The 22,174-nt window shown below is 35.5% G+C and overlaps 1 protein-coding gene across 50 annotated transcripts in view; it reads right to left on the reverse strand.

The window, feature by feature from the left end:
- The window catches only part of neb (nebulin), a 73,307-nt gene that overhangs the window by 48,120 nt on the left and 3,013 nt on the right, over nt 1-22,174 (reverse strand). For 46 of the 50 annotated variants that reach the window (XM_049484958.1, XM_049484927.1, XM_049484932.1 and 43 more), the window contains exons 4-37: nt 19,047-19,127; nt 17,718-17,834; nt 14,495-14,602; nt 14,307-14,411; nt 14,080-14,184; nt 13,870-13,974; nt 13,144-13,248; nt 12,512-12,616; nt 12,269-12,376; nt 10,943-11,059; nt 10,499-10,600; nt 10,279-10,386; nt 10,073-10,177; nt 9,886-9,984; nt 9,176-9,280; nt 8,950-9,057; nt 8,732-8,845; nt 8,445-8,642; nt 8,096-8,203; nt 6,336-6,434; nt 6,018-6,122; nt 5,801-5,908; nt 5,393-5,704; nt 5,083-5,289; nt 4,871-4,975; nt 4,304-4,411; nt 3,891-4,202; nt 3,580-3,786; nt 3,376-3,480; nt 1,740-1,847; nt 1,328-1,639; nt 992-1,198; nt 795-899; nt 137-244 (exon numbers count right to left, since the gene is read on the reverse strand). In XM_049484958.1, coding sequence (XP_049340915.1) covers nt 137-244; nt 795-899; nt 992-1,198; nt 1,328-1,639; nt 1,740-1,847; nt 3,376-3,480; nt 3,580-3,786; nt 3,891-4,202; nt 4,304-4,411; nt 4,871-4,975; nt 5,083-5,289; nt 5,393-5,704; nt 5,801-5,908; nt 6,018-6,122; nt 6,336-6,434; nt 8,096-8,203; nt 8,445-8,642; nt 8,732-8,845; nt 8,950-9,057; nt 9,176-9,280; nt 9,886-9,984; nt 10,073-10,177; nt 10,279-10,386; nt 10,499-10,600; nt 10,943-11,059; nt 12,269-12,376; nt 12,512-12,616; nt 13,144-13,248; nt 13,870-13,974; nt 14,080-14,184; nt 14,307-14,411; nt 14,495-14,602; nt 17,718-17,834; nt 19,047-19,127 — 4,611 coding nt within the window. The remainder of the gene's footprint in view (nt 1-136; nt 245-794; nt 900-991; nt 1,199-1,327; nt 1,640-1,739; nt 1,848-3,375; nt 3,481-3,579; nt 3,787-3,890; nt 4,203-4,303; nt 4,412-4,870; nt 4,976-5,082; nt 5,290-5,392; nt 5,705-5,800; nt 5,909-6,017; nt 6,123-6,335; nt 6,435-8,095; nt 8,204-8,444; nt 8,643-8,731; nt 8,846-8,949; nt 9,058-9,175; nt 9,281-9,885; nt 9,985-10,072; nt 10,178-10,278; nt 10,387-10,498; nt 10,601-10,942; nt 11,060-12,268; nt 12,377-12,511; nt 12,617-13,143; nt 13,249-13,869; nt 13,975-14,079; nt 14,185-14,306; nt 14,412-14,494; nt 14,603-17,717; nt 17,835-19,046; nt 19,128-22,174) is intronic. The other 4 variants (XM_049484916.1, XM_049484946.1, XM_049484947.1 and 1 more) reach the window with 4 other exon arrangements.

Below are 22,174 nucleotides of genomic sequence, written 5' to 3' on the forward strand. Positions count from 1 at the left end.
TAAAAAGGTTATATTATTTAATGAAAAAAGAAAGACTTTTACATTACTTTTTATTGGTTAGATTATTAACACAGATATTTGTATAATATACGGATGCTTAAGTGCAACAAGAAGCTAATAGCTGAAAATCACTTACGTTACTAGCAATATGTCTTCCAGATTTGGCAGCCACAATTGCAATAGCATCACCTTTGAGGTTATAACCCTTCCTGCTCATTTCCTCAAGGCCAGCTTTGTAGAGTTTCTGAAAAAGCACAAGATAGTGTGAATGAAAGATTATAAAAAAAACAATGAAAATGCAGGGAAGAAAACAATTGCACAAAAAGCACCTAACTTTTATAAGCTTGCTACATTAATTCCTCTTTAATTTGCAACAAGTCTTTTTAATTATTATTATTCTAATAAATAGTATTAGTGTGCTGACGTGACCATCCTTGCAATGTCTAATAAATTCATTCTAAAAACAGGGTGGTCTGGAAGGTTTTAGCAGGGTTTGTTCTTGCCTCATCTCATATCGTTACGTACTTAGGTCACATGCATAGCCTCTAAAAATTGAGAAGTTGGCATCATTTGCTAGTTACCTAAGTAACTATTGCAAAAAAGGACTGTAGCCAAACACAAAATGTTTAAAAGTACTCTTCCACATGTTCACTGCAATTACATATTCTCACCAGAGAGGTCTCTAAGTCCCCACATTCCCAAAACCTATGGACAATCACTTTAAGTACAGAAAACATTAGAAACTGACTGTAATCTAACATTCTTTATTTGAAACAATTACAATATGACCTCACCTGGCTCATATTCAATGCATTGGCCTTGGCAAGGACAATTTCAGGGATGTCAGGCATCACATGAACTTTGAGTTTGTCCTTGTTCCAGGCTGCAGTATATGATTGCTGTAATAAAACATAAACAATACGTGTTACTGAAGAGTTACAAAACATTAAAACCCTCTAGTTACATAATTTACCCCAAAGTTCAAACTTACCTTGTTCATGATCTGGTTGTTGGCTGTGGCGAGGGCCAGGTCCATGGAGTCCATATGCTTGTGGAATTTGTATTTGGAGGGATGAGAGCGGTATCTGTGCTCACTCAGAATCTGACCTCCAACCTTTGCCGTCTCCACTGACAATGAACCGATGGGAACCCATCCCATTCCTTTCATAGAGGCATTGTAATCACTCTTGTACTCAACCTGGAAATATTATGGTTATAAGTATATATGTATATTGTGGCATTTGTGTGCATGAACAACAGTTACTTTTCTTTCATAAATTCATATGTGTCACTCTGTAAATAAACTTGTGACATAAAGTAGACTCACATCACTAGAAGAAGAATTCATATTGCGAGCTAACTCCAGCTGCATGGCATCAGGAAGCAGGGTGTAGTGATGGAGGGTTTTTTTGTACCCTGCAAATGTCTGAACTGCAGATGCATGCTTGGCCTGTACAACACTCAGCATGTCCACAGGGGTGTGATACTGCAGCTTAGCCTTGTGATAGTCCTTCTTGTAGTTCTTGTCGCTCTGCAGCTTTGCCACTTGCATGTAGTGCACCAGCAGTGGGTCGTCCTGAATGCTGCGGAAGCCGACATGGTGGCCTCTAGCCTTCTCATAATCTTTCTTGTATTGGAACTGTGAACAAAGTAAACAAATAAATAAACAGCAGCAATAATTAAAAAAATAAGCATGTACTAGTTTTGGAAGAAACCAGAATGAGTTTTTTAATACTTACATTACTAGCAATGTGTCTTCCTTGTTTGGCAGCAATAATAGGAATAGCATCAGCTTTCATGTCATATCCTTTGGCAATGTCGGCAATCCACTGGGATTTGTAGTGTGACTACAAAAATGGAGAAATGATAGGTTAGTTTTAAAGGCCAGTGATGTTCATGAGCCCCTTTTCTTACTTTTAGTTTTGGTTAATAGCAAGTTTTATTTTAACATATTCTTTGTACGCTAATAAAATAGACAACACAGAAGCCTCAAGCACTTTAGGACAAATTCGTCTGAATAATGTGTTGGAATGTGTCAAGCAGGGAGAGGACGATGAGCGGACGCAAATGTGAGTAAGTTTATTTACAAAACGGGAACAAGATAACTGAACAGAAATAAGACGAAATAAACATAGAAACAATTAATACATAAAGACTGGGAACTAAGAAAAACCATCAACCAAACAGACGTACAAGAACCGACAAACGAGAAAGGAAACACGAACTATAAATAGTGGTGGACAGAAAACACCTGGGACTAAGGAGCGGAGTTACAAATGAACACAGGTGAGAGGAAAATTACTGGGGAACACACGGGAAGACGAGAAACACAGGGAAAACAGGGCAAGGGTGTCTTAAATTGTGTTTCCTAGTGGAAACTCTCAGATAAATGTATACCGACATTGAGTTGAGTCAAGATGACCTCAACCTTTTTACCATGGCAGCAAACAACACAAAATCAGTAATGGACGGTATATAATTCTTTATTTTTAATAGTGAGGCACTGTTACTGATTGTTATCTATAATTAAGCATAGAGTATTTATTTATCAGATGACTTTTTACCACTACTCCTGTTACTTCAATTAAATTTCCGTTTGTTTTCATTCCCTATCCAAATAAATCTCTCCATCCAGATAGAGTGCATCTCTGTGGTTGGTAAGAAGTAAAAATGTATATCATTGCGACATCCTATTGGGTTTGATAGCGATCCATCGCACCTGTACATGTCACTTCACACTCTAGAAAGAACATAGCAGACGTATGTAGCCTAGTGTGAAGATGATCCGTGCAGAGACTCAAGAGGATTTAAGCTAAATGTCCCAACTAACCTTTTTTAATATATTTACAGTACACATTAAAATGTATTTATTTTATTGCATGAATGCATACATTATAGACATTAGGGCTTATATAAAAATATGTTTTTGGGAGGGGGGTAGTGCAGGCGTGGCCTAAGTTTTTGTACAAAATGGCATTTTTCCCCCTTACATTACATTTACTTTACATTTACTTTTGAAACCAGTACTTATACACATTTACTTGAGTAAAAAGCTTAGGTTGACACTTCAACTTCTACAGTATAGCATCTAAACATCTACCTAGGTAATGAATGGAAATACTTTTTTCACCTTGTCAACATTATTTTTGTCTGGAATGCATATTAACTTGATGTAGAACAGTACAATTAAGCATTCTATTTAAAGCAAATGTACTACTTTGCTAGCACAGTTTCCCCCAAGAAACAGGTGAAAAAACATTGTCACTGCAACAAAAACAGCACTTGTAATTCCAACTTCAGAAGTGGGAATTAGAATCTTCCCACTAGTACATGAACGCAGCATAAGACCCTCTGTTGGACCATCATGTGACTTACCTCACTAACAGTCTGGGCATTAAACTTGGCCTGCAGGAACTGTGGGCTGTCTGCTGGTAAGTGGTAGGTGTGCATGAACTTCTCTCCAGAAGCTTTATAAGCAGCCTATAATGGAAAAAATAAAAGCAAAGTGGTTGGATAATTGTTCTTTTAATATAAACCAATGCATTATTTTTTTTTAAGTACATCTGAAGGTTAACTTACAGGATTGGTCTGCTTAGAATTATTCATGGCTAAGACCATGTTCATCTGGTCTGTCAGACTGGTGAACTTCAAAGTGCTGGGGTGGACCCTGTAGGACTTCTCATCAAGAGCGGCTTTGGCCATCTTGGCTTTCTCAACATCAATAGAACCAATAGGAACCCAGCCTGCTCCCTTGTAGACGTTGTTATATTCTGACTTGTAGGCATTCTGGAAAGATAAGAATCAGATGCATGAGACAGGCTTTAACTTTTTCTTACATTTATTTAAGAAAACATAGCGATGAGTAATGAGTATGCATGGATTTGACTCACATCACTCTGAATTTCCATCATTGTGCGAGCAAGATCAATGTGCATGGCATCAGGAAGCAGAGTGTAGTGATGGAGGGGTTTTTTGTAGCCTGCAAATGTCTGAACTGTAGATGCATGCTTGGCCTGAACAACACTCAGCATGTCTACAGGGGTGTGGTACTTCAGCTTAGCCTTGTGATAGTCCTTCTTGTAGTTCTTGTCGCTCTGCATTTTGGCCACCTGCATGTAGTGCACCAGCAGCGGATCGTCCTTAATATTACGGAAGCCAACGTGGTGGCCTCTAGCCTTCTGGTATGCCAGCTTATACTTGAACTGTAAATGAAAAAATACTATTTTTAATATCAAAGGTTCAACACTCTACTGTTCTTTTAAAATATATTAACAGATGTACATTGATAGGTGTAGATACTGACATCACTGGCAATATCTCTTGAAGACTTGGCAGCAAGGATTGGAATTGCATCCTGCTTCATCTGGTGTCCTTTCAGAAGATCCTGCTTGTGTGCGTATGTGTAGTAGGTCTGCAAAAATAACATTTAGGTTCAGAAGTAAATTTTCAATTGGAGACAAAAATTGAAGTTACACTGATTGTCAAAAAATAGTTGCACCCAAAAAGAAACTGAATGGAATGAAACTGTCATTGAGTGATTCATTATGGCAGCGTTTTATTTCAGTGACGAGCCCAACTTTGCCTTGGGGGACACAAAAAGCAAATCAACCAGGCCTAACTTTTCTGAATGCACACTCCAGTGGGCTATTTCAAAAGGAAAATGCCCATCCACGTACTGCTGCCATCTCTAGAGCTTGTCTTAAAGGTACATATACTACACAATGGCTAAAAATACTACTATTGTATGTATAGCTCAACAAATATTATTATAATACGAATAGCATTGCAGTCCGTCACTTTCTTCTAGGTGCAACTTATAATGAGTAAATATTTCTGAGAATTGTAGAAATGTCTGTAGAAAGATTCATACCTTGCTGACATTAACTGAATTGAATTTGGCTTGCAGGAGCTCTGGTGTGTCAGCAGGCAGATGGTAGGTGTGCATGAATTTTTCTCCACTGGCTTTGTACAGTCTCTGGAAAACAAGGATCAAGTATAATTGAATAAACATGCTCACTTATAAACACATCAATATATACATATATAATATAAATAGAAGAAAACAGTGTATCTAGTACACACATCACTTAGCTGCTGTGCGTTGAGTTTCGCCTGCTCCATAACTGGGGTGTCTGAGACGCTGGTGAACTTGATGGTATCTGGGTGCTGCCTATACTTCTTCTCATCAAGAGCACGGGCAGCAGTCTTAGCTTTCTCCACATCCAGTGAGCCAATGGGCACCCAGCCTATGCCTTTCACAGAGCCTTCATAGTCTGATTTGTAGTTGTACTACAAAAATAATAAAATATTAGAGCATGTGTGAGCAAGCTTACAGAAATTAATGGAGATTCCTAATTTAGATAAAAAAAAACACAGTAGAGGACAATCTTACGTCACTAGAGAGGTCATTCATGGTACGGGCCAGCTGCAGGTTCATGGCGTCAGGCAGAAGAGTGTAGTGATGGAGAGGCTGCTTGTATCCAGCAAAGGTCTGGACTGCAGATGCGTGCTTAGCCTGCGCAACACTCAGCATGTCCACAGGGGTGTGGTACTTCAGTTTAGCCTTGTGATAGTCCTTCTTGTAGTTCTTGTCGCTCTGGATTTTAGCAACCTGCATGTAGTGCACCAGCAGTGGGTCGTCCTGAAGACTACGGAAGCCGACGTGGTGGCCTCTCGCCTTAATATACTCTTTCTTGTATTGGACCTAAAGGAATAATAAACAAAAAATATATTTTACTCTTTTTTACATATTTTTATAATTGTTTTTGTGCTGTGTACAATGTGTAAGATGGACACTTACATCACTGGCTGCATGTCTTGCTGCCTTGGCTGCGCGAATGGGGATAGCATCGGGTTTCAAATCATAACCCTTTGCAATAATGTCCTCCCATCCAACTTTGTAATATTTCTGCAAATAAAATTAAATCAATTTATTATATAAACCATAACAAAAGTTGTCAAATCCGTAAACATGTAGATAAAGTTAAATTTCTTCTAGTCTGATTTTTTTTACATACGTTGCTGATGTTGTAGGCATTGCACTTGGCCTGGATGAATCCTGGGACATCAGGAGGCAGAGAGTATTTTTGATGGATTTCCTCAAGTCCTTTCTTGTAATGCAGCTACAAAAAACAAAACACACCATTTATTTTACAATATAAAAGTCAAATATCAACACATGATCAGAATATTAAAACAGAGGCAGAAACAGAAATAGGTTTGTGTGTAGAATCTGCTAAAGCTGTGTGATATACACTACATATTGTGCACCTTTATTGTACACTATATTATAGTGTGCAGTAATACAGTTCTGGTGGAAGAGATCATGTACTTACATCACTTCTGATGAGCTGGTTGACCTTAGCCTGCAGCTGGATGGGGTGGTCATCAATAGCAGTGAATGGCACTGTGTCTGGGGCCTGCCTGTACTTTTTCTAGATTGAAGCAACCAACAACAAGTTGGTTATGAGTAATGAACAACACACTATGTATGATGTTTAATCTACAAACATTTTCACACACATGCTTTTTTGTTAAAATAAGTAATCTGCCAACAATACTATTGTTTGATACTGCAAATTTCTACCAATATGTTGCACTATTCCACACTTAAGAGGACAGGAGACCTGGTGATATTGGGGTGGATGTATTCTCTCTTGTATAAACATCAGATCACATAGTTCAGGGATGGGCAACTTCCGTGATGGAGAGGGACACATTTTTTTCAGCATGACCATTGGAGGGCCACATGACCTCGCACTTCAAATAATTGAATATGAAAAACGCTACAAATGATTTTCAATAAGAACAAATTTTATATGAATTTATATCTGTATGTTTACAGCACCAACATTTATCAACAACTATTTTCTGCATATTAATGCATTTTAATACGGCAAAAGACAAACCGTTTGTTTAAAAAAAGTGCAAAAAGGAAGTCCTTCATATCAAAGAACAAAAAGTTTTTTAAGTTTGCTTAAAAAACTGATTGCAAATACAGTAGTTCCTCTGTGTAAAATAAGTTCATTATAACAAGTCCTTCATAAGCAACAAGGACAAAACATTTGCTTATAAAAGTGCAAAAGGCATTTGAACTCATTTATAACAAAGAACAAAAAAGATTTAAAAACTGATTGCAAATAGCTCATTCAATAATAGCAGAAAACTAGACCACAGAGGCCCAACATTTATTGAAGCTAATGAGAGAGCTGTGGTTTGGCCTGCTGGCTCACAATGGACTGGATGTCAATGTCAATTTTCGTGGTTGTTTGGCAGCAAACAAATTATGAAATTATGAAATTAATTTTGATCTATTCGCGGGCCGCACTGAGTGATGACGAGGGCCGTGTGCGGCCCCCGGGCCGCCAGTTGCCCATCCCTGACATAGTTTATCCCATATCACGTGAGCTAGTATAAATAACAAATCTTGCTTCCAGATTTCTCCTGGACACTCACTGTATTGAAGAAGATGGAATTGAAGAAGCAGGTGTTTATAAGTTAAGAACTATAAATAACAATATTAACACACTCCAATGAAGAAGACTGCAATGTTTAAATAAACTAATATGTAAACCCACTACATTGTGTATAAATGTTATTTGAATCTAAGCATAGAGCGGGCTGTACTGCTCAAAGCCTCAAAATTAAATTTATCAAATATTTGGAAATTTAAATTATATCTCTAAATCATTTGAATATATTTTTATCAATAATTTCAAGCTTTTTTTTAATCATTCAGCCATTTGTCATGTCATATTACAGCAGATCATTCTGCACAACTCTCAAACGTTTCATTATTACCACAGCTTACTGCAAATGATCTAAAACCCGTATTGTGCATGGAACACATATCTGATCCAAATTAATTAAAAAATATGTTAATATAACACTGTTTTATACTGATGGAAACAATAAAATAATGTTTTTGATATTGTATATGCTTTTGACTCTGTGACACCTCCGTCTACACATTTCTAAGCCTGAGTGGCACCTGTTGAAGCTTTGTAACTACCCTCTCTTTAAGACAACAGTCTGTGTTTTTTAGTTTAAACTGTAATGATACTTATAATAGTCATTATAATAGACTTTACAATACCTCGCTCAGGATCTGTCCAGCTTTCTTGGCATTCTCAACGTCCATTGATCCATAAGGCACCCAAGGAGATCCTTTAGTGTAGCTGTTGTATTCTGATTTATATTCATTCTGGTTTTAAAGGAGGAAATTAATAAAAAAAAGTTTATAATAAAATTGCAGATCGCAAAATGTGTTAAATTCTAGTATGTAAAAGTTTCTTTCTGTAAAAAAAAAATCCTCATATAAAGTCCATTTTGGAAAACACTGCATGCATCTACAATCAGAAATTAACTAAACACTAATTAACAGCTTGCATACATCTGTGGCTCAGTGTAACTACAGTGCATTGAGGTACAGTGTGAATGCTTACATCGCTCTGGAGGATGTTGGCTCTCTTTGCCAGGTCCAGTGCCAAGCTGTCGTATGGTAGCATGTAGCGGTTGGGGATGTTTTTGTAGCCTCTCATGCTGGCAATAGCCTGAGACTTCTTTGCTAATGTAACAAGCATCATATCCAGTGGGGCATGGTACTTGGTCTTCAGTTTTTCATAGTCTTTCTTATACTCACGCTGTGGAGAAAATTATCTGGATTAATAAACTTAATAAACTGAGAGACCAATAGTCAGATGCAGTAGAAAAGTTTAGGATGTTATTTTACCTCACTCTGAATCTTTGCAACATGAACTGAGTGCATAATCTTTGGGTCGTCTTTAATACTGAGAGCGCCAACCATGTGTCCTTTGGTCTTTTCATAGTCCTTCTTATATTTCACCTAAAGAGAAAAAGTCACACAGTGAACATACAAAACATCAAACGATGAACTTGCATGTTGATTTGATTAATGCTGAATTAACACTAAGCGATCTGTTCACTTACATCACTGGCGATGTTGGTGTGGGCGCGAGCTGCAAGGATGGCGATAGCGTCTCCCTTCACCTCAAACTTTTTCGCTTTTGTCTTTTCCCATTCAAACTTGTAACAGGTCTGCAAACGAAGAACAGATATCGATATTGAATTAATAATTAATAGTAATATTCCAAAACATTTTTTTTTTTTGTATTCAATATTCATAAAACTCTTCATATTTATAACAGTTACTTACATCACTTAGGTTATAAGCGTTAACTCGAGACTGAATGAAGAATGGATAGTCAGGAGGCAGGTAACATTTGAACTTCTCTTGTTCATACTTTGCCTTGTAGTTCAGCTAGAAAAAAGGAGATAAAAGACAGTATACATTAAATATCATTCCAGGGAATAAGATTATCATAATGCAACTACTATACATGCATTGAACACATTTTTATTGAATGGAATTTTCTATATTCTGTATTCTCTTATTATGAACCTCATAAAATCCAGTATTTAAGTAAAGAGACTAAACACCTAAACTTAAATAACTTGAATAAAGTGATTTTAAAGGTTTTGTTAAAAAGTTTGGATTTATTTTGTTTGCATTATAATTCTAATCAAGAAAAAAGACACAAGGTGTCCAGCAGATGGCAATAATGTCCAGAGAGCTGCCCTCCAGAAGAGTTATACTATCATTTTTTTAATCTTCACTGGGACTAAGCTGAGCTGTGAATAGAATAGGTATTCTAATTGTTGTGATTGTTATTAGATTACATTATGAATTGCTATTAAAGTGACACATTTTCTTTACTTTGCCTTATAACATTTACTTTACCAGACTGATTAAATAAACAAATCCACACAAAACAAACACCAATGTCTTCTTTACAGAGAAATCAAACATTTATCAATTTCTTTTCTTAAAGTGGTCTGAATGTTCTGAGAGCTTTTTTTACATACATCACTTAGTTGTTTGGCGTTGATAGCGGCCTGTACTTGGACAGGTGAGTCTGTAACTTGTGTAAACTTCACTGTGTCCGGATGTTGCCGATATAATTTCTATAAAGACAAAAATGAAAATAAAGTTAGTTAAGAAGTAAAATGCAGAATCTGATGCAGAATCCACAAAAAAGACTGCATTACTCACATCTTTACACTGTCCCACTTTTTTAACTGCTTCGTATTCAGGAGTGATTGTTTGAGGAAAGTAGCATCTAGACTTCATATCGTCGTAATCAGCTTTATACAATTTCTAAAAGAGATCAGAGGCAATTTTTACAATAACATGACAGGACAATCATATAAGGAATAAAACACACTGTAGGTGTATTTTGTATACTAAATATCACTTACGTCACTCTTTAACTCCTCAATCTTCTGGCAGTGAACCGTGAACACATCTTCATAACTGCCAACATAGTGACCCTTGACCTCATTTTCATACTTCTCTTTGTAGTGCACCTATTAAAAGAGGGAGGATAAAGCAAACTCACTATATTTTTATATCAGTAATATCATTAAGCTGATCCTGCTTGTATTTTAAAAGAACAACAATCAGGAATTCAGCACTTACATCACTAAACTTTTTGAGAATGTTGTCCATCTTGAACTTGGGGGTGTCACAGTAATTAATGCTGGATCCTCTTGATTTTTCATAGTTTGCTTTGTAGACTTTCTAAAAATAGAAAAAAAAAAATAGACAAATGTCAGTAAAGGGAGAAAACAACTTCAAAGAAAGGTAATAAATTATCTGTTTTATAAGAACTAGTTTACTTAAGTGGTCCTTTTAAATAATGTAATAATGGTCTTTAAGACCTATGATTATAGATAATATAAGATTTATCAGCTCCGGGTCAAAATTAGTGATTAGCACCACCAACTGGAGGAAAAAACCTTTTGTGTTATGTTTAAGACAAAAACAATACATGTATATATTTATGTTTTTCTGGGGTAATCACAAAAAAACTAATTCTATGCCTAAAACGTTATAAAAGTTAAATTCATCAGGTGATCGTACATCGCTCAAGATGGTGCCAGCGTATCTTAGTTGTCTCAGGAGGGGGTTGTCTGTCGCAGGGAGAACGTTGTAGTCTGACGATGCTTTTGTTTGTTCATAGCTCTTCTTGTACTGGACCTAAAACATAGACAAAGACAATTATATCAATGTGCAAAATATGACTTAATTATGTGTCACCAAATATATTTATATATATATATATATATATATATATATATATATATATATATATATATATATATATATATATATATATGTGTATATATGTATAAACACTAAAATACAACAGCATATGATCGTGCACCAAATACATTTGTTACCTACTTATCTGCTGAAAAAAAAAAAAAATCAATTCCTCTCACATGACACACTCCGAATGTGTTGACCTAAATTTCAAGAACAAGATTGACAGCGACAATAACGTCACAATTATAATCTGAGAGTGTAATAATGTCTCCCTGCTATGGAAGGGAAATATGTTAAGCATCTAGCCTCAGCTAGCGCTTTAATATCATCAGCTTCTATAGTTAGGACTGATTCAGAAGTGAGCTGAAGAGGTGACCTAGGCTTGAGGCGTAGGGGAACTGTTAGGGCTGCATGGCCCTTCAAACAGAGATTTCTTAGAGGTACACTTAAAACAGAGAGCTGAGAATCACTTTTAAGACAGAGGCAAAACCGAACAAAAATGAAGATAACCACTATATTACCATAGTGTAATGTGTAGTTTCAATGATTTATGGCCATTATCTTTATAACAAGCATTTAAAAAATCATTAGTACACAAGTATCACAAGGAACTAAGAAATAGGTAATAATAATTCATTGCAGCACCACCCACCCAGCTTTACTTCCTGTTGTAGGTGTGACTTTTACAATGTTCCAGATCTCTGAAGGATTTTAATAATAATATTAAAGTATTTTTTTTATTTTTTGATTACATATTTTACTTTTGCAATTAGGTCAATGTACAAGACACTATGTTTAATAATAAAATGTATTTTAAAGTTATTTTGTCTGCGCATTTAAACATGTAATTTCCTGGGGACAGAAATGGCACCCATTTAGTGGAAGGGCCCTATAGTTATATCTGTATCGGGTTCTTGAAGGTTTGTGAAAAAAGAGAAAAGAGATTGCGCCTGTGAAGTGATAGCACCTCTAAATGTCCGCACGCATACACTCATTTCTTCTATTGATAATCAGTTTTGGAATAAGCAATACAAACAAGTTTTTATAGCTGTGCCTAATGTAGCCTAATGTTTATCTTATTGTTATTTCTAAGATTATATATATTCAATTAACTGAATTACTGAAACATGTAAAACTCACCGTGCTTGCGTGTTGACGAGCCTTTTTGTTTGAAGCGTAGGTCGGCGTGTCTGTTTGCATGAAATAAATTTGGTCTTTCATGTCTTCATAAGCAGAAGTATATTTTTTCTGGGGTGGTTAAAAAGAAAATGTTATGTGAATAAACAATAAAAAGAATATTTCAATATTTAATGCATTATTAACATATTTTTCGAATAAATGTAGATTTTTTTTTTCAGATTTGTTCTGCATGCCACCACTTACTTCACTTATATTTTCCATGACCATTCTGCCAACAGCAACGTCGAAGTACGGGGTTTCACACCACTTGCCCTTCACGTTCTTGTTATAATCCTCGTGATATTTCAGCTGCAAACAGAATTACCTCTTATTAATCTCAGTCAAACACTGGTTTAGGTTTGGCTCTGGCTGGAGTCCGGTCTTCTATTCTCAGGGCTATTCCAGTCTAATAATATCAGATGGCAGGTGGGAGTCATCTCTGTCTGAATCTGAGGGGCTCCAGACAGGCTCACCTGCTACAGTTTGTTCTGGCCAGTCTTTCCTTGTAACTGTTCAATATAGCTTATTACAAATACAACACAGTAAAGAATAGACAGGTAATATTAAAGCTTTACAACAGCTGTCCATTATTTGCATATATTATCAGAACCGAACAAACACTTTGCATCTCCAAAACACATTATTCCCAACTTTTTTGTAAAATATTTTATTCCAGGTCATTTGGAGCATTTCTATTGGTCCATTTATAATGAAATTTCAACACAATGTAAAGAACAAATTCCAGATTCCCTTTACGAATTGGAGATACAAAGCACTTATTTCCAAAAGTAACAAATCCACAGATGCTTTCGGCTTGATCAGTATGAGCTACTCACATTGCTACGAATAGCAAAGTTTTTCTTGGCCATCTCCACTTCTGGAGGATCAGCCAGGGATGTGTACTTTGCTTTGCGTTCATCATGACCCTTCTTGTACTTGACCTATGAGGAAAGAAAACAACAATTATGAACCAGTTTATAGGTTTCTGCACTTTCATTAACAAAGTATGAGTAAAGCTATTTTCAAAAGAGTTTTAAAGTTCAGTTTGATAGTTACTGTGACAGTGAATGGAGTAAATGCTTTGTTAAATGAGTTGTTAAATATATGAACATTGCAGTTTATTATTGAATTACAAATTAACTTATTGCTTAACTGACTTGTTACTTCCCTATGTATTAATAGGATTTGTAATTTTTTTTATTTACTTTTTAAACAGTAAAATAATTCGAAAATAGAAAGTAATATGGAGAAGAAAATAATAATATTTTTTTAATGTTTAATAGAAGTTTTTTTTTTTTTTTAATAAATACGGTTTTATTCCAAGTAATTTTGAAGCATTTCTATTGGTCATCATGAAGAACTGTGTGAAACAGTGAAAAATGTCAAAATGGTTAAACAGTGTTTTTGTCTGACAGCAACAATGAACATACCTAAAATAGAAAATGTATTACAATTATCAGTGTGTCTCCACAATTCATAACTTAACCATAGTACTAATACTTTTCTGGTCAAAGAGGATATTATTAGTAGTTTTCTAATGTTCAGCAGTATTGAAAACCTACATCACTGAGGACTTCCTGGGCCTTGGCCACTCTGCGGAGCTCTGGGCTGTCACTGTATGGGTAGTACATGACCTTGTCCTCATCCCATGCCTCTGTGTATAGTTTCTGAGACAGATAAAAATTAAATTAGAATGTAAAAATCACTCATATCAATACAATTTTCCATTTCCAAAGAATATTTTAAAGCAATATTTTGGGCTTCTTTAACACCTTGCTGTAATTAGCAGCATTCTTCACAGCCAAAACCAACTCAGGGGCATCAGGAGGCAGTAGATACTTGTCCTTAGTCTCATCCCACTTCTGTCTGTACAGAACCTGAGAAGCCATGTAAAAAGCAATGCTTATTTAACTGTACAGATTATCTAGCAAAACGGATACTGTATGTTATTAGTGCAGATAAAGAGGAGCAACAACTATTACAGAAAAGCTGTACATACTTTGCTGACAAGATCAGAGACATGCTTCACATGTGCAACCTCACGAGCTTCACCATCGTAAAGACTGGTGGTCTTAGCCTTTAGCCCCTCCATACGATATTTCACCTGAAATAAACAGTTATATGTTAATATAACAACTATTAAAAATGTACTGAAAAATGTGAGGATTTTTTTTTTATTATTCTCACCTCACTGAGCTGCTCCTGGGCTTTCTTGATGCGAATCATCTCAGGTGTGTCGGCAGAAATGTTATAAGGCTGTCCCTTGGCCTTCTCATACGCCTCCCTGTATTTGTTCTACAAAGATATAACAAAGGCTGAATTTACAAACAAATATAAATAGAAGACGGAAGTGACGGGAGTGTTTTTTTGTGTATAAAAACCTAAGGAGTCAAGCAAAAAAAAAAAAAACAATGCTTATCTAACTGTACAAATTCTCAAATAAAATTGAATAAATGTTATTAGTACAGATAAAGAAGAGCAACAAATATAACAGAAAAGGTCAGACACATAAGTTCAAGGAGGTCAAAAACCACGGTTCTACTAGACCACAGTGTTCCATGTTCAACACCTGTTTTTTTTCTTTTGAACGATTTCTTCTCAATTACTCTCTCAGTACAGAACAAGAGGCTAAAAAAGCTGCTGGTCGATCAGTGGAATCTCAAGCTGTCAATAGATGTTGTCAAAGCCTAATATCATTTTAATGAAGCTTTTGGTTTCCCATATATCCAGTACCAAATAAAGATCTTTCAGTGCGTGGAAGGAGACACTCCAAGCTATGAAGGTTTTATTAACCTGTTTCAAATTTGGTTAGCTCTGTTTATTTACTGTACTGTTTTGCTGCACACTTTGATTTGATTTTTTTGTTGAATGAATACATTATCTGATTTGTTGTATGTACTTTTATGTTTTTCTTTAATTTAATGCACTACGTTAATATTCTTAATGTACTGTCCTGAATGTTGGTGTATCTTGTTTGATTCATTCACTTTGATTCATCAACAGGGAACGGGAGGGAGGAAGAGTAAGAAGGGGAGAGGGGCATGAGGAGAGAATTGTCTGCTTTTATATAGATCACATGTGTCAAACACAAGGCCCGCGGGCCAAATGTGGCCCGCCACGTCTTTTTATGTGGCCCGCGAGAGCTTGTAAAATCTTAGTGTCTATAATAAATAGGTCAGAAGCGTTCTTTGACCAAAAAATACATTTCCCACAATGCTTGTCGATTGTATTACCCGCAAAGTTACGGCTTACTGCCACTACACGGCAGTGTAGTCATTGATGTGGAAACCCTGCCGGAGGGAAGGTGTAACTTCGCGGGTGGAATTGAGACATGTTTATCCCATAATATCCAGAAAAAGACAAGTTGATGCAGACGGACGGCTGTGCTTCAAGGCGAAAGACCGGTATGCATTTTGTGTTACTGACCAAAATAAACGCTTTTTAGAAGAGATATAAATTATGTGTAAATATTTATAAGACAATAGCTGATAAAATCTGTTTTAATGAGGTTAATAAACATCACTGTGACATCGCTAGTCGCAGTTTCACCTCAGCAAAGGACGAGGACGTGAATCACTTATCTAACCAGCCTTTACTGATTTCTGCCCCCAATAACCCTTTCAATAACCTCCAATAGCCTTTAATAGTCTCCAGTAGCCTTCAACAGTCTAACCTTGCAGCCGTGGTGTGTTCTAAACTCCGTAGTTATAAACATCCTGAGGTTAGCAGCGCGCTAACTGACCTGTTTATAATGTAATCCGAGCAGTGACTCCGGGATGGCTGCTCTAAACTGCTGCTGTTAGCTGCTTGGGCTGAAATATGAACTGTAGAGAGCTGTATTATCCGGTTAGTGGGGTTATTTTATTTCATACACAGAAGAACTTAAAATTTTAAAAACGCTCCAGACTGGCTCAGCTGAGTCCTGTAGCCCGTGGCTGGGCTGTAGCTCTGACTCAGTAAAGACTGTGGGCTTGTGCTGCTGCAGCTCCCACTAGTGGTTGGATGAGGAAATGCTAAATCTGTCACAGCTCACAATTTTTGATTTTATATTTATTAAGCCTCTTTTCAGTATCAAACGTTTTGATCAAAGTTAATATAACTTGTATTTTATGTCATTTCTATTCACTTGTATAGTTTGGTTCTTGATTGATGGAGTTTTTGGATTTCATAACAGGATTTATGTTAATAGAGCAACAAGCAAACATTTTTTCCATGCAACTGTAATATTTGATTGAATAAATAATATATTGAGAGTTATTTAACATTAAGGAGTAATTACATTCATTTACATATATTACATTTGGTTACATTTTCTTATATTTATAAGTTACATCTGGCCCTCGGAGGACAGCCAATATGCCAATGTGGCCCTCGGCCAAAATGAGTTTGACACCCCTGATATAGATGTATATTATGAAATGTTATACTTCATTAATTCCAAATGACTATTAAGTAATAAAACTATTGTTCATGACAAAAGAAGGCCAAAATCCTTGCTTTCAAAACATATCTGGATATATAAGGAGGTGTCAACACACGCTGCTGTAGGTGCATGATGTGCTCAATATCAGGCCAAGTCAAGTCAAGAGGCTCAACTTGGTGTTTTGGGTGTGTCTCTGTAGATGCATGATTTTGCTCATTGTGTTGCTTTGTGGATTTTATGACACAACATGTATTAACTGCAACAGTTTTTTACAGACACTTATTTCATGTGATAAACAGCTGCTCAGTCTGTAAATTTTCATTTCAACTCTGTGTCAAGAGTGATGAAATTATTAGTGTAAAAAGTAACAGTAGAAAACTGATTAATCTATACAATCTATACAGACTGTACACAGATTAACTGTTACCTGATACACCAAACAGTACTGTTTAATGCTCTAAACACCCTGTAATACAACCCATTAGCAACCAGTATATTTAAAAAATATTAAAATGTACCATGTTGATTATTGTGAAATGATTGTTTGACAATTTACAAGATGAAAAAAGTGTATTTAAAATTCTCCTACTCTATAAAAGGTGCGTTTCACACAGTCTTAAAATAGTCAGTATTTATGATTGAAATATTTTTGATTAATCATTTTCACCATATCTCTTTTACACATATGTTTTGTACTTTTCAGTTTGAAAATGATATTTTGTGAGATTGAGAGATTACATGTACTGATGTTGCCCATCTTAGATCTTAGATCTTAGATCTCTGGAATGCTTGATAAACATTAGTTGAAGTTTTTATTTAATTTAAAAGGATTCCTTATGTATATCAGGATAAAAATATTCAGCAATTATTTTTAGCAGTTGTCCAGGGTCTGACCACTACTCCACAGATTATTACATTTTAATGTAATCAATAGTGACAATCATAATACACATTCTGGAGATCAGTATGAGCCTGATGTTTGCTTACATGACTGTACTGGTCGAGCATCTTCTGACTGTGTGCCAGATAAGGGGTCATGAATTTGGACGTGTCCACCTTAACCTTCTTCCTAACCCTGCGGGCAGGAAGTCCCCCAGGTCCGGGCTACAGGGGAGAAAGAATTCAGTGAGGATTACATCAACATTAACGCAATACAGAGTGACTTGCAAAATGATAAAGCAATTAATAAAGCAATTAAAAAATCTTAATTACCATTCATTAATAAATAAAACATTTTATTCACTTTCATAATATTAACAATAGAGCGGCACCTAGATTGCAAATATTATACTGTCATGCACAATCTGCATCACAGGACATGACACATAAAGAAAAAACATACAATCATAGTCATGATACAACAAATTTTAAAAAGAAATTCATACAGTATTACATTTCTACACCATATTTACTGCAACATTGTGTCCACCCAGTTTTATTTCTATTACTCAAATATTGGATACACAGAGTTATGATAACTGATGTTTCCGGACATTCTTTTATTTTAAATATAATAGCATAGTAATGCTAATAAAATAAAGAGTAATAAAGCTTTAATCATTAGGAATATTCAAATAGAATTAAAAACACTTAAATATTCAAAATAAACAAAAAAATCAATAAAATCAAATCACTGTTTTTAAATAAAACCTAATAAAACATGGACATTTTACTCCAACAAAACTAAATCAAGAAAGATTTGTGGATCTTAACATTTAAAGCATCATTCACCATTCATCATTTAACTTACCTGTGGCATGTAGGTGTTAATCTTAAGAGTTAGTTTCATTTTACAAAATTCAGGAGGTGTATTTTTACCCTTCATTAAGGCTACACACTTATGCATTCACCCACAAATGCCTAGCAGCATCATGATAGCATATACATAATGCAGCAGCAGGTGCTACAAAAGCAGGTTAAAATGAGGCAAAAACATATATCACATGCCACACACACACACACAAATAAGGAATCCTACTCTGCTATTTCAGCTGCAAAACCACATGCCCTTTATTACTAGGCTAAATACACTATGGGTATGAAGGGGGTGTGGGGGTTATTTCATCAGAGTCTGGACTAGTTCACATACTGTTAAATACAAACTGTCTAGAAAACCAAATTATCTCCTATAACTGCACTGTGAATTGTTAAACAAGTATTTTATGTTTAATAATCCACTGTTTCTCAATGAGTAATGTTTTATTGACTTTTTTCTCCAGATTATGGAAGTGAAAAAAGTGGAATAACCCCCAACACATGCAAGAATATAAGCGACCTGTCTCTTTTACCAGCACACCCTGGAAGGAGGCCATTTACCTCATTGACCTTTTTTTGCTGTGAGCTGAAGGAGGAGGTGGTGGTGGTGGTAGTGATGACCGTCGAACCCTCCTCATAAAACTACAAATATAGGACAAACTGTGGGCTTTCGAACATAAGCTCACAGACACCAGGGACAAGCTACAACAAAAGCCTGTGTGCTTTTTCCAGCTCTAAAGGTTTTTTAAAACTCAGGGATTTACCTATTATAAATAAATGATGAATTCAATTATTAATTTTATTTAGATTATAGATTGACTATTAATTTAGTTAAATGTTTGGCGACACTGCACTAATCAATCTGTACTAAAATAGGCAAAATAATCAGCAAATAATTATTTTAAAATATGTCTGCATTAGGCTGATTCTTAGATTTGGTAATTTAAACAGATTTTTGGTGATGCATTTGTTCTATTTCAGAAATCCTAAATATTAAAAAAAAAACAAAGCTGAGCTACCTACATAAAATCCCAGCCCTCTCTAGCTGTCTTCTTTTTTATATTAATCATACTACATTTGTAGCCATATAGAACTATAAATCTATCTTATTACCTAAGTATAAGTATGTACATGTCTGACTGATTGCAAAGTCAGGTCAATAAGTATTTGAAAAATAATGCAATTTTTATAACTTTAGACTGGTGGTGAATATCCAAGAGCCATAACTTGCGCTCTCCTCACTGAATTCAATTAATTTTTTTTTAACTCAGTAACCCAGTTTTATTGCCAGCCATGGACGCCCAGTCGCCCACAGCAATACAGTTCCCCCAACATGTTTGACAGATATAGTTTTGGATTGGAAATAGTTAATTTCCTTCTCCATTTTCAAGATAATCAATTTTATTTATTTCTCAAAATAGCAGTTTATTAGCACTGAAAAGTCAATCTGGCATTCCAGTTATTGAGTGTCACCAGTGATTTGCATCTCTTAGTCTCTTAATTGCATTTTTTGACAAAGATTTTTGCCAATGAAAAAATTTTATACATTTGTCCTTCTGTCATTTGTTGTTTTCCTGAGTTGCCAGTGGATTTAATGGCTGAATACCCCTGCTTCATTGCCTCTTTGGCTCAGGCATAAATCCAAAATGTAAAATTTAGCTTTTTGATTCAACATTTTCTCTTAACTGTTCTTATTATGTCTTAATATTCTGTTGTGCGGAAACAGGCTATACAACTGCTTATCAGTCAGCTGTCCTACTAGTTTTAAGTCAGTGAAAAGTTAGTGTTAGTGTTATTCTGAATTTAAAATCTAAATAAGTCTAAATAATTTCTAAACAGTGTTTTTGTAAAATACTCTTAGTTAAACTTTTCGAATGAAATCTCAAAGGGTACAGTTTAATTACATTTTGATTATTTCATTTACTGTAATTTCATAAAGGCACAAGAACAAATATAAAATTGTTTAACCCTTGTGTGGTGTTCGGGTCTGTGGGACCCGTTTTCATTTTTCATCAAATGATACTAAAAAAAATATTTTTTCTAACTCAAACTCATTGGCATTGGCTCATTTTATGTGAAAAACATATATCAAAACACATTTTTGATATACACACACTGTACACCCCCCCATACACATTTATATTACATACAGTATGTTTGGCCAAGGGCTAATAAACATTGCTTCATTTGTAAATTTGAAACTAAACAAATGTTCTACTCATATCTTGAGTTAAATTAATTTTCTTAAATTACATTTTATTAAAAAACTAATAAAAAAAGAGTAGCACTTTTTAAAAGAAATGTAACATAAGAAAGGTAAAGGGCAAATATTAACCATGTAAGCTGTTTATATTGCTTGCGATTTAGGTGAAGCATGTGAAGCATGTGTAAAGCATTTTAATGTAAAATTTTGCTGAATTAAATACAAGTAACAAAGTAAATGAGTAACAAAAATATGAACACCACACAAGGGTTAAATACTCATGAACCTGACTGCTCAAGGTAAATGCTGAATATTTGAATTCCCATTTCCTTCTCCTGAGATCTTTTCATATCTGCACTAACAAGCCATAAGTCATCAGTCAGAAACTATTATTGTGTCCCATGAGTTAAAAAGAACACTGCACTGACCTGCAGAATATGCATATGGGGCCTCCTGCATTAAATGTGGATTTGCAAGAGTGGCTTTTTCTGTTTGCACAGACATTTCTAGCTAGATGCTGCAGGTCACGTGGGTGGAAATGTCTTGTATGATGTGCTACCAGTAAATATGAGAAACTGTGATTCGAGGAATCACAATGTTCCATTCATCTGAAACCTAACTAAGATCCGTTAATTCTCATTGCCTTGCCATGAACACACTGGCCAATGGTGTACAACCTCAACCACAAGATAAGACCTCACAAATTGTACAGGGGTGAGCGTTGCCAAGACATTTGTCAGTGTATAGAACAGGGTGCTTGTGAACTGTACATGCTAGGTTTTATCACATCAGTGCTCGTCCTTTTAGATCTAATTATAAGAACAATGTCAGTTTATTGCCTCTGAGGACAACTGTTCAGGAAAGAAAAAGAAGAGTGAACATCTGTCAATTGTTTTCTTCTCTGTAGCTTTAAAAAAGCCCTGTGCTATAATAGACTGCCAGCCTTGACTGACTGAGCCTTCTGCCTGTCAAATGCAGAGAACATCTAAGCACATAGATGAACTCATGGCTATTATTGTTTGGGGCTGTTATAGTTATAGTCATAGTGACAAACAGAAGCAGTGGGTCAGAGAACAGCTTCCAGTCCACTCTAGGCACGTGACTGTACTTAGCACAGCACTTATGCCTGGAATGTGTTACAATATCTTGGACTCTATATTTTTTAACCCTCTCTAGTTTATGAAACACTCAATGGCTATCTACCAAAACTGCAATCTCACTGACCTCTAGATGACCTCATTTGTCTGTAAGTGCTTGTCAAACTATAACTGCAGATTCCAAATATATATTTTTTGACGTTATACACTACCTAATTTACAAAACGTGTCATATTATCATAGCTACCTTAACTATCATCTTTCTGCCTATCATCTATATATTCTAAAATAGCTCCATATCCTCAGTTGGTAACCAGAGCTGGAAAATGCACACAGGGTGAAAAGGCTTCTTCATACAGACCTATGGGACTGTAGAGACACAAAAGGCG

The sequence above is a fragment of the Astyanax mexicanus genome, chromosome 11 (genome assembly GCF_023375975.1).
Source record: "Astyanax mexicanus isolate ESR-SI-001 chromosome 11, AstMex3_surface, whole genome shotgun sequence".
In the NCBI taxonomy this organism is placed as follows: Eukaryota; Metazoa; Chordata; class Actinopteri; order Characiformes; family Acestrorhamphidae; genus Astyanax; species Astyanax mexicanus.